The 17426-nt window shown below is 36.8% G+C and overlaps 1 protein-coding gene across 2 annotated transcripts; it reads right to left on the minus strand.

The window, feature by feature from the left end:
• Positions 1-749: 749 nt before the first annotated feature.
• Positions 750-16057, minus strand: LOC133421631 (nuclear GTPase SLIP-GC-like). 2 transcript variants are annotated; one of them, XM_061711307.1, is made up of 23 exons: positions 16008-16057; positions 15799-15880; positions 15357-15469; positions 15146-15190; positions 14752-14773; positions 14520-14609; positions 14264-14357; positions 12854-13070; positions 12509-12724; positions 12190-12396; positions 11930-12105; positions 10125-10218; positions 9962-10049; positions 9708-9829; positions 9446-9619; positions 9210-9364; positions 8919-9036; positions 7855-7963; positions 7633-7766; positions 7284-7365; positions 6518-6599; positions 3702-3780; positions 750-1048 (listed from the first exon to the last, which is right to left on the minus strand). In XM_061711307.1, the coding sequence occupies exons 2-21, from the start codon at positions 15875-15877 to the stop codon at positions 6523-6525; spliced, it is 2412 nt and encodes an 803-aa protein (XP_061567291.1). In that variant the 5' UTR covers positions 15878-15880; positions 16008-16057; the 3' UTR covers positions 750-1048; positions 3702-3780; positions 6518-6522. The 2 variants fall into 2 exon arrangements, with proteins under 2 accessions (XP_061567291.1, XP_061567292.1); XM_061711308.1 differs by having other exon boundaries at positions 16015-16024.
• Between the last annotated feature and the right edge of the window lie 1369 nt (positions 16058-17426).

Below are 17426 nucleotides of genomic sequence, written 5' to 3' on the forward strand. Positions count from 1 at the left end.
ATGACATGTATGGGTGCACATTCCGGTTCAGGCTATGTTAACGGATAGGTTTTTTTTTCACCATGGTAAAAAACTCCATCCGAATGAATGGGGCCATTTGGCATGGATTTTGACATAAAATTTCCTTAAATCCCAGCTTCATGAAATTTGAGTATGTTGAAGGCCACAGCGTGCCGAGTCGGGAAACATTTGTACGATGTCTCTACGATAACCTGTTGCCTAGCAACAAGCGTCCAAAGTCAAACGGAAAAAAAATAAAAAATGAAAGGTCAATATCACAAAAACTGTAATAATTGGAAGAATGAGGTTGTAGGGTCCTTTAGTGCCAATAGGGCCGAGTGTTTGAAAGTTTGAACGATGTCTCTACGATAAAGTTCGGCCGAGCAATAAGCGCCTGAATTTTCGCCTTTTTTTTTGCTTCTTGGCATCTAGCATTGCCACGGTAACCCCTATTACTGAGAAAAGTAATGCCCATCGAGGCACGATGGAGACGCATCCAACGATGTATGCCATGCATGGGTGCAAAATATTCAATTTGCATTTGGTCAAGCAGACACTCAGCATATGATGGGGGAAAAAAAGAAAATATAAAATTATCCCAAATCAAAATATTGTAAAATAAAAACTTGACTTGACTTTTATTGATATGAACATTTATACTTGAATGTATCATAAACTTGCCATTGTTAATCAGAAAAAAAATAACAAAATCAGTCATTTCAGCATCTGATAAGATAAGTCATTTTGATTGTTTTATTTACGTCTCTTTTTCACATTACTGTTTATATTTAAAAAAATGTAGTAAGAATATTTCTTCTTCTTTAACACGAAAAAGTAAGTGCACTTTTATTCTGAGTTTAATTGTCTTTCCACGTTTTCTGTTTTTCTCTCATAAATGTTCATAATATCTTAAAGGAGAAGAAAAACACCCAAAATATCTTAAAAAAAAAGTAAATATCTAAATCCACTGTGAATCTAAACAAAACTCAAAAATAAGATGGATTAGAAAGTGTATCAAAAGATAAAACGTTTAGATCATAATAACAAACTTTAAAGCGACACTACGTAACTTTTCCACCTTAATATCATATTTCCAGAGTCATTGTGATGGTACATCAACTTCCAACAGGTTTAATGACACCTCTGTCATGATCTGAGGGGGTCTGTATCGCTTTCACTGGCACTATGTAACTTTGAGGAGCATGGTAGGAACCCTGCCACACTAAAAAACTACAAATTTTACGGCTTTGACTGCTTTACGGCACATACGTCACTTCCCCCTCCTTCCCGATTCGTAGTCGAGACAAAAATGGGCGGGGCTTGGAGCGCAGAGGCTGAGCTCAGCAGAAGCTGGTGTTGAGCTAAACGAGGAGCTGGTATCATGGCCGAAGCAGCGAAAAAAACGAAGAAAATAAAAGTTTTAACGGAGCGGAGGAGGCGAAAAAAAGAAAGCGGGAGAGTAACAAGCTAAATGCCCGGTGGAGAATAAACATTGGCCCGGCGTTCACTCGCTAAAAGCCCTGGTAGCGCCGTCGTCTTGGACGAGATGGTTGAAGGATGTAAAGACGTTCATCACCTCCAGGTATGCACTTTTGTCAACACCTATGTCAGTGTGTTTTACAAAAACAATTATCCTAAAACTACTACAGCTGGTGTAAGTGTTGCTACTGTATCAAATGTCAATATCTATGTAAACCTTTTGACTCTAAAGGTCTGTATATACAGATACTTATACACTGATGGTAAAAGCAACACATTTGTAGATATAGTAAAATATAGCCAGAAAAATGAAATATATAGGCAAAGTATACACTTCCAGATAAAAAAAAAATACAATATAGACACCATATAATCATATAAAATAAATCTACTTTGTTGGAATTATATTAAAATAATAACAAGAGTAGTAAAAGAAACCTTATGGTGTTTATAATGTGTCGTTTTATCTTGTGAGTGTATAAATATATACATTTCTCTAATTTTTCTATAGCTATACATTACTTGCTTTTACTTTCTGCATAATTACAGTGACTTCAACAAAGAAAAAAATTCAAACTTGTGATCAGTGTGATAGGTCAGTAATTATCAGAAAGACATAATGTTTTTGTATCTTTATTCTCACACTCTGCAGGACTACATCAGATCTGGAAAACTTCCAGAATCACATCCTCATGCAGGGAAGGTTCTCCTACACTCCAGTAGTGAATCAGGGAAGGTTCTCCTACACTCCAGCAGTGAATCACACGCGGACTCTCCCAGCAGGAAACAAGGATGGACACAAGATGCTACTGCTACTATAATCATTGTATTTATTTACAGTAACTTCTTACACTGTTTCATAGTTCAGTTTTTATTATCAGTTCATTATTTTTAGTTTATTTTTCTACTACTCTATTTACACTTGTTTACTTTATTCACAGTAATTTATCCTGTCAGTTGTTCATTACTGCTACTGTGATACAGATTACTTATTGTTTATAATAAGTATGTATGGGATAACTGCTGTCACTATGCAAATGACAAAGTTCAAGAATGTTCTATTTTCTGAAAGGTGTGTAAATAAAAGTCTGTCTTGTTTTGCACAAATGTCTTTATTTTAAACACACAAAAACAACTGTACAGGAAAAAATGGAACAAAAAAAAAAACAATATCAAAATATTTGCAGTAATCTTCATAAAGGTTCCATTCTACAGAAGACGGGGAGCCCTGAAACCACTGTACTGTCCCATTGGGTCTGGAAAGGTGTCTCTTATTTTCCAAACATCATGCTGCCAGAGCATAAACTGGCGATATGTATATATATATGCATATATATATGATATATATGCTGCGTGTCGGTTCTGTCTTTGTGGGGGTTCAAACTCTGATGATGCAGAGGTAGAGGTGTTCTCACGAACAGCAGATTCCTGATAAAACAAGAGACAGAATTGTTATGATACAAATGTAAATGTAGAATTCTATGATCAATAAGAATCAAAATTAGAATGTTTTCACATACTGGGGATTCGTCTTGGGTTTTGGTAATTCTAAAATTACTGACAATATCAACAACAGACAGAGAAATAATAGTGATCATAAAAATGTGTAATTCGCAATGAGGAAGCTTTATAAAATAATAATACAATTGAATAGAATTACAGCACTAGAGGAAATAATGCAATGCGAAGAAAATGTATAGAACATTTCTAGTATTTTTCCTGAGAACTGTAAAATTGTGCAGGGCTGATCTGCAAAATATAAGGAATGGGCATTCAGATATTCACAGGTTATAAAGTATTTTTTTATTTTGTCAGTAAGTATGTTGGACTACTAATTTATGACGAAGTCCCTCTAAAAAACGTGACATGAAAAAGGTGCAGAGCGTATGAGTTTGTAGGGCACATTATCTCGCTGAAACAACTTAATAAAACCAATTTGAACTTAGTGTTTTTCAACATCGTCATATTATATTGTTTAGCCAAAAATAGATACATTACCTCTTCATTATCCATCCTGCAAACGACCGCTGAAAACAGAAAAGTCGCTTTGAAAGCCCGTCCCGTCTTCTCTCATCAAAACAAATGCAGCGGCGGGGACGGGGGTTTTCCGGCAGTACGCGCTGGTGCTCAAGGGAAATGGAGTGTTCTTTCTGGTAAAGCACTACCAATTTTTGTCCAAAGGAGGCGCCAAACTCAACAAAGCTGAAAGTTCCGTTGTGCTGCTTTAACAAACATTTATCTCAAGGGCGTTGAACTTGAAGTGTTACGATCTTGACCTCCTGTGTTCTGGCTTCAGTGCAGCTGTTGGACAGACAGCATTAAATACATTATTAACATTAGTCAGAATTAACAGTTAAGGACTTTAAAAATGGTTAAAGCAGCACAACGGAACTTTCAGCTTTGTTGAGTTTGGCGCCTCCTTTGGACAAAAATTGGTAGTGCTTTACCAGAAAGAACACTCCATTTCCCATGAGCACCAGCGCGTACTGCCGGAAAACCCCCGTCCCCGCCGCTGCATTTGTTTTGATGAGAGAAGACGGGACGGGCTTTCAAAGCGACTTTTCTGTTTTCAGCGGTCGTTTGCAGGATGGATAATGAAGAGGTAATGTATCTATTTTTGGCTAAACAATATAATATGACGATGTTGAAAAACACTAAGTTCAAATTGGTTTTATTAAGTTGTTTCAGCGAGATAATGTGCCCTACAAACTCATACGCTCTGCACCTTTTTCATGTCACGTTTTTTAGAGGGACTTCGTCATAAATTAGTAGTCCAACATACTTACTGACAAAATAAAAAAATACTTTATAACCTGTGAATATCTGAATGCCCATTCCTTATATTTTGCAGATCAGCCCTGCACAATTTTACAGTTCTCAGGAAAAATACTAGAAATGTTCTATACATTTTCTTCGCATTGCATTATTTCCTCTAGTGCTGTAATTCTATTCAATTGTATTATTATTTTATAAAGCTTCCTCATTGCGAATTACACATTTTTATGATCACTATTATTTCTCTGTCTGTTGTTGATATTGTCAGTAATTTTAGAATTACCAAAACCCAAGACGAATCCCCAGTATGTGAAAACATTCTAATTTTGATTCTTATTGATCATAGAATTCTACATTTACATTTGTATCATAACAATTCTGTCTCTTGTTTTATCAGGAATCTGCTGTTCGTGAGAACACCTCTACCTCTGCATCATCAGAGTTTGAACCCCCACAAAGACAGAACCGACACGCAGCATATATATCATATATATATGCATATATATATACATATCGCCAGTTTATGCTCTGGCAGCATGATGTTTGGAAAATAAGAGACACCTTTCCAGACCCAATGGGACAGTACAGTGGTTTCAGGGCTCCCCGTCTTCTGTAGAATGGAACCTTTATGAGGATTACTGCAAATATTTTGATATTGTTTTTTTTTTTGTTCCATTTTTTCCTGTACAGTTGTTTTTGTGTGTTTAAAATAAAGACATTTGTGCAAAACAAGACAGACTTTTATTTACACACCTTTCAGAAAATAGAAAAATTCTTGAACTTTGTTATTTGCATAGTGACAGCAGTTATCCCATACATACTTATTATAAACAATAAGTAATCTGTATCACAGTAGCAGTAATGAACAACTGACAGGATAAATTACTGTGAATAAAGTAAACAAGTGTAAATAGAGTAGTAGAAAAATAAACTAAAAATAATGAACTGATAATAAAAACTGAACTATGAAACAGTGTAAGAAGTTACTGTAAATAAATACAATGATTATAGTAGCAGTAGCATCTTGTGTCCATCCTTGTTTCCTGCTGGGAGAGTCCGCGTGTGATTCACTGCTGGAGTGTAGGAGAACCTTCCCTGATTCACTACTGGAGTGTAGGAGAACCTTCCCTGCATGAGGATGTGATTCTGGAAGTTTTCCAGATCTGATGTAGTCCTGCAGAGTGTGAGAATAAAGATACAAAAACATTATGTCTTTCTGATAATTACTGACCTATCACACTGATCACAAGTTTGAATTTTTTTCTTTGTTGAAGTCACTGTAATTATGCAGAAAGTAAAAGCAAGTAATGTATAGCTATAGAAAAATTAGAGAAATGTATATATTTATACACTCACAAGATAAAACGACACATTATAAACACCATAAGGTTTCTTTTACTACTCTTGTTATTATTTTAATATAATTCCAACAAAGTAGATTTATTTTATATGATTATATGGTGTCTATATTGTATTTTTTTTTTATCTGGAAGTGTATACTTTGCCTATATATTTCATTTTTCTGGCTATATTTTACTATATCTACAAATGTGTTGCTTTTACCATCAGTGTATAAGTATCTGTATATACAGACCTTTAGAGTCAAAAGGTTTACATAGATATTGACATTTGATACAGTAGCAACACTTACACCAGCTGTAGTAGTTTTAGGATAATTGTTTTTGTAAAACACACTGACATAGGTGTTGACAAAAGTGCATACCTGGAGGTGATGAACGTCTTTACATCCTTCAACCATCTCGTCCAAGACGACGGCGCTACCAGGGCTTGTAGCGAGTGAACGCCGGGCCAATGTTTATTCTCCACCGGGCATTTAGCTTGTTACTCTCCCGCTTTCTTTTTTTCGCCTCCTCCGCTCCGTTAAAACTTTTATTTTCTTCGTTTTTTTCGCTGCTTCGGCCATGATACCAGCTCCTCGTTTAGCTCAACACCAGCTTCTGCTGAGCTCAGCCTCTGCGCTCCAAGCCCCGCCCATTTTTGTCTCGACTACGAATCGGGAAGGAGGGGGAAGTGACGTATGTGCCGTAAAGCAGTCAAAGCCGTAAAATTTGTAGTTTTTTAGTGTGGCAGGGTTCCTACCATGCTCCTCAAAGTTACATAGTGCCAGTGAAAGCGATACAGACCCCCTCAGACCATGACAGAGGTGTCATTAAACCTGTTGGAAGTTGATGTACCATCACAATGACTCTGGAAATATGATATTAAGGTGGAAAAGTTACGTAGTGTCGCTTTAATCCTTCACCTCTTTCATGAGCTTTCCGTATCTGAGCCGCTTTTCAGTTCATCATAGAGTTTTCGTACCATCGCAAGCTCTTCTGAAACATCTAAAAAAAAAAAAAAAGTAAAAAAAAAAAAACTTTCACCAGGCAGATAATCATTAGTGACTTTCACTCGTACAGATTTGTGCTATGAAGGGCTCCGAATTCACCAGCTTTCTCCACTACATGCTAATTTGGTTGTCTTTTGCTTATCTATCTATCTATCTATCTATCTATCTATCTATCTATCTATCTATCTATCTATCTATCTATCTATCTATCGAACCTGATGCTAACCTGTAATGTTGTCTAATATTATATTTAGTCTGATCAGTTGTGTTCAAACATTCTGTTTGGAAGAGTCGCTACTAAAACAACAGCTGAAACAAGTTCTGCCAGAGCTGAGAAACATTTTTTTGACTGTAATATGTGAAAACAAGTTCACATCAGATGGACGGGGAGTGTGGCAGTAAAGTTACACCCATCCTGTTTATCTGATCCAGATGAACATTTCATGTTTTAAATCTTCATTAGTTTCACCTGCTGGTGACTTTAGAAACTACTTGCTTAGATATGAATACTTTTTAAAAACAATAAATGTTTGCCTTAATCCTCTTTTTCTATATGGGTTACAACTTGTATCTATCAACAGAATTTTTTTCAAAAAGAGGAAAATTTCAGCTTTTCCAATAAATCATTATCTTTTAAGGCTTTGATACTGTGATTTATGTTCAGAGACTGTTTCTTTACCTGGAATTGAGCGCTCCTCTGTCTTGTGTGAGAGATAGATTGATTCCTTCATGGTTGTGTGCAGCGTTTGCAGGATTCCCTCCTAATTCAAAATTCAAATCTTTGATCACTTATTACAGAGTTAAAATTGTATAAATGATTCACATGTAACACAACAGAATGCCATTTGTTTGGGTTGTTTTTTGTTTAAGATAAATAATGATACCAATAGTTGGTAATTTAATTGTTAAAATCTTATTTTCTCATATAAACATACCGTGAATTTATTTTGAACTTACCTAAAGCCTATTGAGAAATTCAGTATTTATCATAATCTAATTTCAATTTCTGTTTTATAAATGTGACAAACCATCAAGCATTTCAGCTGGTTCATCATTTCATCCTTGGCCTGGTCAAACATGCTGTTCTTTGATTCATGCATGTGTCTCACAATCGTTTCCCTCATGTTTTCCAGTGAACCCTTTCCTCTGAATTCTGCTGCTCCTTCAAAACAGAAGATCATAAGATCAGTATTATCTGTGATTTCAAAGAATATAAATTCAAAATTATTGTAGCAACAAGCTTTACTTACTGTTGTAGCACTGCTGCATGCTTCCTTTAATATTCTCTGTCAGACTGCTGTAGACGGTCTTCTTGCGTTCACGGATGACTTTGTTCAGCCTCGACTTGAGTTTCTCTTCCTAAAAAAGGCGATTAAAAAAATCTATCTAGTTAATTACAGGATTTATAATTCATTAATCTAATTAATCGCATTTTAATCTCAATCTGCTAAAGGTCCCCAAACAAAGAATTAAAATTCTAGGCCACTGCAAAAATTGCAGTGCATGACTAATCAATTGAATACAATAAGAAGAGAAGATTTGAAATCCACATTTTTATTGGGGAAGTGTGTTTCATAAATGAAATTCAAAAGAAAAAGCTCAAGCACATCAGCAAACCAATTAGGCCAGGTGCTTTATTCCAAAAGGCAATGCAAATACAGTTAAATAAATCAAATTCAGAAATAAAATACGGCTGAGTCTCAAATAGGCACTTAAGCACTCTCAATTCAAAGTTAAAACTAAAGCTGACTCAATACAGCAATTCAAATACTAGTACCTGTAACGTTCACAGTGGAACTTGTCTGGACATGTTTAGCATGTTTAGGACATGTCTTGTTGATAGTCCCGTCTTCTTTCTTTTTATACATAAACTTGCCGTTAAAAGGCCCTAGCAAAGATTTGCTCGCCTCGCTCCCCTGAGTCGCGTCCACGTCTGTCACCTGCTTTGTTTGACTAGCAGCAGGTGGGAAGTGACCTGCCACTGCCAAGTGGCCTACGGGTCCCTCAATGGGCCAAATTTAAAATACTCGCGCATTTTGCCACTCATGATTAATTGCGTTAATTTTCATAATGCATTAATTAGCAGTGTAATTAATTAATCTAATTAACCCGCTAAACTGACAGCCCTAAAAATTACATTACAATGAGTTTCCGTTTCAAGTTTTACCTCCAAGCAGAATATTTTTCTTAACAAATGTCACAGACCAAGATTATACATTAGCATTGAAGTAGCAGCAGTGATAAAGAATATCTTACTTTTAACCAACAACAAAACTGATTTGTAAAGATCAAATAAGATTTTCTCATTCTTTACCTCTGTCTTGACAAATATCAGCTGCAGTTCAACATTTTTGTACTTGTGAATCAGTGTCTCGGTCTCAAGTGAAAACTTGTTGATGGCATCGTTGAATGGTCCACGTTTGTCATCGTTGCTGAAACATGTTTAAAAGTTGAAACAACATGCATCTTTATTTTCATCTAACAGAATTACTTAAATCAGCCAGTTCTATTTATACTGTACAGTTACAAAGTGGGTCAACCAAGCAACTGATTGGATAGACAATTTTTCACCCCCAAAGATTTTATTTGCTCTTTAGGTTCTTACGGGAAGGTATTCCTGAATTCCTCATCAATGCTGTCAGTCAGAAACGAAGCTAACTTCCTGTTGAGGTCCAGTAGTTTTCGTTTTTTGGGTTTGTGGACGCCACCGTTGCTGACGACGGTCTTCAAGACCCTCTGAAAGGCAGAGCCACCCTTCCTCTGTGAAAGAGTGAAAAAAATGTTGAACACACAATCACGGGAAGTCAGAATAGGAATAATATTTCCAATCAAAATACGTACAGGATACAAGAAGGACTTCAAGACTTTATCACATGAACTTTTTGAGTTTTTTACTCCTTCTTGAAGGCATTGTTCAAATGAAATGTAAGATTTCTCCATTTCTTTTCGAACCATGTCATACTGAATGACAAAGCTTTTCACGATGTATTCATGCACTTCTGCCTTGCTTCTGGCCTAAAAGAAAAATGATTAAAAGAGAATATTTACTCTGCACATTCTGTTCATTGTTATTTTCTTTATAAATCCACCCAACCCATCTCACCTTTTCTCCATGACTGGCCCCTTGAATCAGAGAGAGAATCCCACGAGCTCCAGACACATAGTTCAATGTTTCTGAGTGGCAGTCATTCAACTTGCTCAGAAACTCCTGAAGACTGGGTATTTCTGTGAAAAATGCTAGTCATATTAAACGTAATGCTAGAATAATTTAAAGAAAACAAATGAGGACACGTCTGTTACACATTTCATGTCTCCAGACCGTTTTCCCACTGACTACTGAACGACGACTTCACCTACCAGTGTCCTCCTGATTTAGAAGTTTCCCTTTAAAAAACTCTCTGGAGCTCACTGTGAACACTTTCAAACAGTCCTCACTGAAGTGTTTCTGAGGAATATAGAATTGTATCAAATTTGTTGTCAAAGACAATCTTTACATAGTCTGTCAGCTTTTCAAATTCACCTTTAATGTGCGTAGCTTGTTGAACTCCTTGTGCACTTCTCTCTTCACGTCTGTGTTTCTTTCAGAAATGGCAGTGCGGATGGCATCGGCTGAGCTACAAGAAATTACAAATATCTGAAAGTTTTTGAAAACACTGCATTTTTAACAATTTTTTAAGGGCATAAAAGTAGAGAAAAGAGCTCAAAGAAACAGGATTATTATCACATATAATGGAACACGGATGATCACGGATCATGGATGATGGCGCGATCAAATCACTTCTTATGGATTTCTCTGACTAATGAAGAAATAGGTTTGACAACAGTTTGGATTGTGAATGTTTAGATGGTAAGTGGTGTTAGTGACCAAGTACAGTATGAGTAGGAGGAATTCATAAAAGCCTCTTCCAACACATGTTTCCATGTTGAAATGCTTTAAACTAGCTCATTGTTGCATTTCTGAGAAGGGTCATGTTGGGCTGCAGCGGCACATATTTTTCGTGTGAGCAGTGAACATATGTTGTTGGTTCAACCTTGAAGCATAGATTACCTTAATGGTGATTAAATAAAGCAGAAACAACTTGATTTATGAGTATAAATAACCTTAGATGTTGAACATATACGTAGGCACATGTGTGCATAAATACTTGTTTCTACACTGCGGTTCATCCTAATGCATAATGCACTGTATCGTGAATGTTGGTAATTAATTTAGAGGTAGCATCGTGGATGGGACTAAAGAAGGTTTCAAAAAAACTGTGAAGGCTAAGACGGATGTGTCAAAGGGGTGGTTCTTGGCGGTTTGGTACTACAAGAACCAAGTCCCCAATGAAATACTTTTAAGTTCGTTCTTCGAGGGTGAGCAGCGCTTAGTAACCCACAAACAAAACAGGGGTGCAGCAACAAACATTTATTGCGCAAAGACTTTTATAAAATCAAGGGTGGGGAAAATGTCACTTAAAATGGGAGAACTGTTTCCTAAAATGGCCAATCCTTAAAAGGAAACCGTCCCTTTCTGTGCATTTTCTCCCTTGAATATCTAGGGGGAAGGGAACCCTCCCCTGGTCCACCATTGGTCTAGGGGGGCCAGCCTGCAGTGGTTCATTGGCCACTGCAGCTGTCAGTCAGGATTCAGTTGCTGCCTTGAAAGTGTTCAGCTGTGTCTAATCAACTCAAAAAACAGGTAATTGCATGCCAAACTCAAAACACACAAAAAGTTACATTTCAAACAATAATAAGTTATTATTTAGTTATTATTAATAACTAAACAAAGCAACAAAAACATGCATGCAAATAAAATGTTACACCAAAATTCCAAAACCATAAAACAATTAAACACAGCCTGACACTCAGCATGACAGATGCGTGCTTGTTTTAAATAACTCATGGTGATTTAGACTCCGATTTAGACTTCTTATTTCTGACAGGGTCCTGGGTCCTGGTAAGCATCTTTAATGTACTTTTGTTTGATTGCACTTTTTCAAAATGCCTATTGCTGTTACAGTGTACTCTCGAGATGGACCACCAACAGATGGTGAGGAAAGCTTCACCGACTGTGACAAAACACGTTCCAGATTAGCAATAGCTTAAAATTTCTCACCCCAGATTTAGTAAAAAGTTAATTTAATGAAATATATAATCTGTTATTGTTCATGTGTAGTTACAGTGTAGTAACAACGTAGACGATTCTTTCTTTTTCATGTGATTGTTCATCGTGACAAAATACACTTTATTTATATTTCGACTGAGGCCTGCTGACATTTTTAATAAGTGGCGTACCTGGTTATTGAAATCATCTATGCATATTTAGCATTTTATTTAACTTACTGATCATCCAAATCCCCAGTAAGATCAGATTTGGTGCAGATGAAGTGAATGCGTTGACACTCGCCACCATTTCCAAGGAGCAGGCCAACATTTTTCAGGATCTCCCACGATTCTTGCTCTGATGCTGCTCGATTGATTTCAGTTACAATCCACACAGTAGAACAATTCCCAACAATCTGCAAGGATGTGGAATGCATTGTAATATTTATTTACAAAGAGAGTAAGAAAGAAAACAGTTAAAACTGCAGTTCACTAATCACCCCTTTCCACATTTGATCTCTGCTGTTGTTACGGTCCCCGTTCCCAGGAAGGTCCACCAGTGTGACGTGCTGGAGAAGATCATTGTTTGGCACCTTTACGGTCACACATTTGACCAGCGGCCAGTACCATCTTCTTACATCCTCACCTTCTCCCTGTTTTGTGTCACTTCTTATGTATTTGACAAATCGTGCAGATAGCTCTTTAGCCTGGAGATGAAAAGAATAGAAGGAATATTGCAATTTATTTCATTTACAGGCACTGTGTACAAACTCATTGAAGATGAATTAATGCATTAGAAAGAATGAAAACTTTATTTACAGATTCAGATGTCAAAATCTTCTTCCTGCCCTGCAGGAATTCAGGAATTTCTCTGAAGTATTTACTGTCTATGAGGTTTTCAGGGGATATTGTCTTCCATTCATCTCCATACAGAGCTGACAGCTTCTCACTGATTTCGTTGTGTTCATCATCCTCCTGTTCCTGATCTTCATTGTCATGAAACTGATTCATTGACCACAGCTCATCTTTCCACTCCTAAAAACAAAACAAAATGATGTAAATTTAAGATTGACTATGAGACTGTGACCAAATCTTTTTTTTTAGAAACTACTGTAATATGTAAATCCATATAGAAAGCCTCTTTTTTGTTGTTGTTGTTTTTACCGCTTTTGTGATGAACTCAATCTCTGCCTCATACATTGTGTTGTGCATGTTTCCCTCCACTTTGATCATGACTGAGGTGCATGCATTCACGCTTCCAGAAGGCAAAAGATTCTTCTTTCCAATCACAGCATTTATTAAAGAGCTCTTTCCAGCCCCTGTTTTACCAAAAACACCAACCATCTCCCTCTTGTCTACTTCCAGATCACATATTTTAGACCTGCAAAAGATTTAGACATGATTCATCAATAATTGGTTGACTTCATACAAACTTTGAAATCCCAATTATACCGATTTGGGAACAAACTATATGGACAGTTGAAAGTTTTAAAGACCAAATTTGAAATATAAAGGATGGATTCCTTAGGTGATGCTTAACTTTTGGCATTGGTTGCTTAAAAACTGAAAATTAAATAAAAGAAAAAAAGAGAAAGCATTTACTTTTTTGATCATTTTGAAGGATGTTTTGGTAAACAAAAGTTAAACTTTTTGTGATAAAAACTTTTGTAAAAACACCATAACACACTTAGGGCCCGATTTACTAAGATCCTAAATAAAGAGTACTAAATTGCGTGTGCACTGAAAAAGTTTGCACGTGCTGTTGTTGTGTTTTGCGGGTGATCAACTAAGATTGCGTGCGCAATTGATAACAGGTGCAAACAGCAGTATTTAAATGAGGTGTTGCGTGTCTTAGGGTTTGCGGCGCAAACTTTGCGCCATGGAGAGTCTGGATGGAAAGCAGGATATAGTCGCAAGCGCAAAATGAAATTTGACGAGTAGGAGTTAGAGATATTAGTGGATGAGGCAAATTGTTGTGCCGTATTCAGCACCCTTGCCGTGAAAAGCACCCCCTCGTATATTCAATGATAAGTAGACCAAGAAAAAGAAAAAAGAAAAAAGAAAAAGAAAAAGTATAGGCGCACAAGAAGAAACACTTTTTTCTCCATGAAAACACGTGATTTATTTATTATCACAAATAAAAAAAATTGAAGGTGCCTCCTGTGGCAACCTTTTGCTGAATAATACTCGATTTGACATTCAAATGAAATATTTCTCCTTTTGCATGTGGAGATTAGCACCTTCCTTTCGAACGTATTAAATACAGACGCAATCACAATCCCTGCAAAAACTTTCAGGCTTGGTAAATGTCATTGCGCGTGGTAAATGGACCAATTTGCATTTTCCCCTCCCAGTATTTAGCGATTTCTGGCGGGTACGCCCCATATTGATTATTCATCAGGGCAAAAGTACTAAATGAATAGCGTGTGCTATTTTGCGCATTTGAGAGGCGCAGTCCTCTTTGCACGCTGTTAGTAGATCAGCTTGCACTTTGGTTTGCGGGTGCTGTCAAGTTTGGACACGTTTTTACACACGCAAACCTTTAGTAAATCAGGCCCTTAGTGTAATACTTACTTCAGGAAAGCATTAAGCTCTGTGTTTTCTTGGTTTTGGAGTTTCAAGTTGACATGTCCCATTATCTGCCTTACATCAGACAGTATCATGGCTTCTGTCATCATAAAAGTTACAAAAAGAAATATTAGGGAATTATGATTAATTCAATGAATAGAAATCTATTGTACCAGGTTCATCCTCTGGCCTTTCAATGACAGAGTTTACTTCACATTTATTCTGTATATCACGTGTGGGGTTGATGTTTGTAATGAAATACCTGAGAGTGATCTGGATTCAGTCTTACGCAGCCGTTTAGATGGTGTTTCCAATTTACTGGACTCCCCCTGAACATCCAGCTTTCTCTTTCCTTGTTGTATTTATTTGAAAGAAAGAAAAAATATTTGAAAGAAGAAATCGTTTCTTTGGTGCTGGTTTCTTTATATGTTTTGGTTTGTTTTTAATAACAGAAAAGATTAATAGGATCTTATCTAAAATGCTGTGTGTCTCACCGATGTCAGGTGTAGATGTTGTCTGAGGACAAACAAAAATAAAGCTTGTTGAATAGCATTGAACCATTAACTGGAAATATACATGATGCCAAAGCTTTTTTATTTTATAAAAAAAGGCTTTGTCCTCTAATGAACACACAACAATTGTCTTTAAGCTTTCATCCAATTCAGGATATGTTTATGTAATGCAGGGAGCGTGAGTTAGGAAAACAACAGATGACGTTTAACACCTTTGTCTGTCATCAACCATGATCCCATGAGAAGGTTTAGTGTCATGAAATGTAATGTTAAAGTATCCTAAATCATTCAGTATCTATAAACTCTGAACAAAATACATTCATAATCACAAATCATAAAATATACATTTTATTACTGTAAAATATGTTTAACTTACTTGATTAGAAATGTCAACAGTATCTTGAACTGGGTTTTGTTCTTCCTATGGGAAGAAATGTTGGAAATTGACTTGATTATTATTATAAAACCACTGTGAAACTCTATTTGTTTACTTCATCATAACTAAAAACATGTTCTTCTGTAAAAATTGTTTTCCCAAATGTTTAGAGTAAAAATGTGCATCATATAGTCCCAGTTCTGGACATTACCTTCAGCTGTTTCAGTCTCTTCTTGAACCTTGCTCGAGGTCCCACCTTGTTGATCAGTTTGTCAATGTCACCATCTTCCAGGCAATAAAGACTTTCCCTGTCAATGCCTTCATCTGTAAATAACACATATTTTGTATCTTTGTCGTGAAGAAATATTTTGAAGTTGCTGCCTGAATCCATTTTATACATTTGTGGCAAAGTTTTGTTAATTGATGAGAACTTTTAAATACCAACTACAATCATGCAACTGGTTGCATCCTCTGGATGCATTTTTCATATATTTTATATTATTGCACACAAGAACAAGTCGGGAACTGAACTGTTAGAACAGATCTGGATAAACAAACAAACTACAAACTGTCCATCCCTTGTGTGGTTAGCAATTCATATCACTATTGTTCAACATATTTTCCTTTATTAATAATGTGCTTTAACAGTTTACCTTCAAATGTTTCAATCCACTCGCTTAGACCCCACTGTCTTAGTTTACCACAAACAAAGTCATCCATGACCAAGAGCATAAACTGAAAAATGAATCACAATGTTACTTTTATATTCATGTCTGCTCTAAGGTACAGATTTGTCTGGTACAAGTAAGGCAGATGAATCTCTTTTTTAAATTTGATTAAAACAGATCTTAAAACAGCTTACCTCTTACAGAAGTTATGGAAACAAAAACAGACTGCAACAGAGGAAGGAGATTGAGGAGGTGAGTGAGACATACAGGAAGGCTGTTGGCAGAGCAACGTAGATGGGAGGCGCTACACTGAGCAGACAAATAATAGCTTTTTATTGGTTTCGTTTCTCTAAAAAAGAGAGTCTCTGCGTGTCTTCATGCCTATGGGGTATATACTGTTCACATGCCTTCTTACCATTTTCCAAGTTAGCACATAAACATGTAGATTACTAGATCATTAATGATTTCATAAACTAAATAAAAATAATCTAATTTACAAAGAATGTTCTTACTGGAAGAAATGAAAAGAAGGAATTAGGTTTTTTTATAATGTCACTATTTAATTATTATAATAATATATTATAATAATATTATGAATAAAAGTGATAATAGTGAGACTGGGCTGCTGAACGAGAACCAAGAGCCCGACCGGTTTTAATAACTCAAATTCCACTCTGATGTGTTCAAACAGGTCTGATTCACAGATGTCCCACCTCATAATCAACTGCTGCCAACGCCCAGATTCCTGCTACCACAGAACATCAACAACAAAAACCTAACATACTATTAAAAACCCACAATTTTAATCGTTGTCCTTACACTAAATTGAATTAAAAAGGTTATATATTAAAGTTACTTACATTTATATTCCTCCTTCTCCCTCTCCACAGTGCAATTAGTCCTTTCTGCCTTCACATCACATCACTGTCCGATTGCAGCTGTTTTCTCAATAAAGCTTTGAGATAAAAAAGAAAAAAGCGCTGCCCGGCCGAGGCCGCATTGTTCTGGGATATAGTAAGTGAGGTAGGCTGGTCTACCCAAACGTGCGTCTTGCCCACCCAATCAAAGTTATGGGGATCCTTTATTTTTTTATAAATATAAAAGAAATCACAGAATATCTGTACCGTTTCTGATTGGGTGGGCACTGCGCATCATTTTTAGACACAACAATAAACGCATACCGCAAAAGTTGTGTCTCGGCGGAGGGACCCAACGTCCCAGCAAAATGAGCACAACAGAGAAGTGTTCAGAACAGCACACAGAGTGCACACTAAAGGCTGATTTATGGTTCCGGGTTACACCAACGCAGAATGGTGCGCGTCGCAGCGTACTCTACGCCGTACCCTACGCCGTACCCTACGGCTTGGCCGTGGCTCCAGAGCCTGCCCGTTGGAGAGCGCCGGTGCGGGTGGCGGTGCGCTGCGGTTCTGTGCAGGCTCTGGAGCCACCAGCCTGCCGGGACCTTTTTAAATCAACGCAGAGCCTACGCTGTAGGGTACGATTGATTGATTAAAAAACTCAACAGGGCACAAGCCAGTGTCCTATTGAGTACTTGACCTTCATTGGCATGAATTAGCCCCTTCTTCTGATTGGTCAATATTTGATAGTCCCTA

The sequence above is a fragment of the Cololabis saira genome, chromosome 21 (assembly GCF_033807715.1).
Source record: "Cololabis saira isolate AMF1-May2022 chromosome 21, fColSai1.1, whole genome shotgun sequence".
In the NCBI taxonomy this organism is placed as follows: Eukaryota; Metazoa; Chordata; class Actinopteri; order Beloniformes; family Belonidae; genus Cololabis; species Cololabis saira.

Coding starts and splice junctions, on each gene's coding strand:
- LOC133421631 (XM_061711307.1), bottom strand. CDS start 15,877: ATGCTCTTGGTCATGGATGACTTTGTTTGTGGTAAACTAAGACAGTGG. Junction 9,620..9,707: donor GGGCCAGTCATGGAGAAAAG/GTGAGATGGGTT, acceptor TTTTTCTTTTAG/GCCAGAAGCAAGGCAGAAGT. Junction 7,767..7,854: donor CATGCAGCAGTGCTACAACA/GTAAGTAAAGCT, acceptor TCTGTTTTGAAG/GAGCAGCAGAATTCAGAGGA.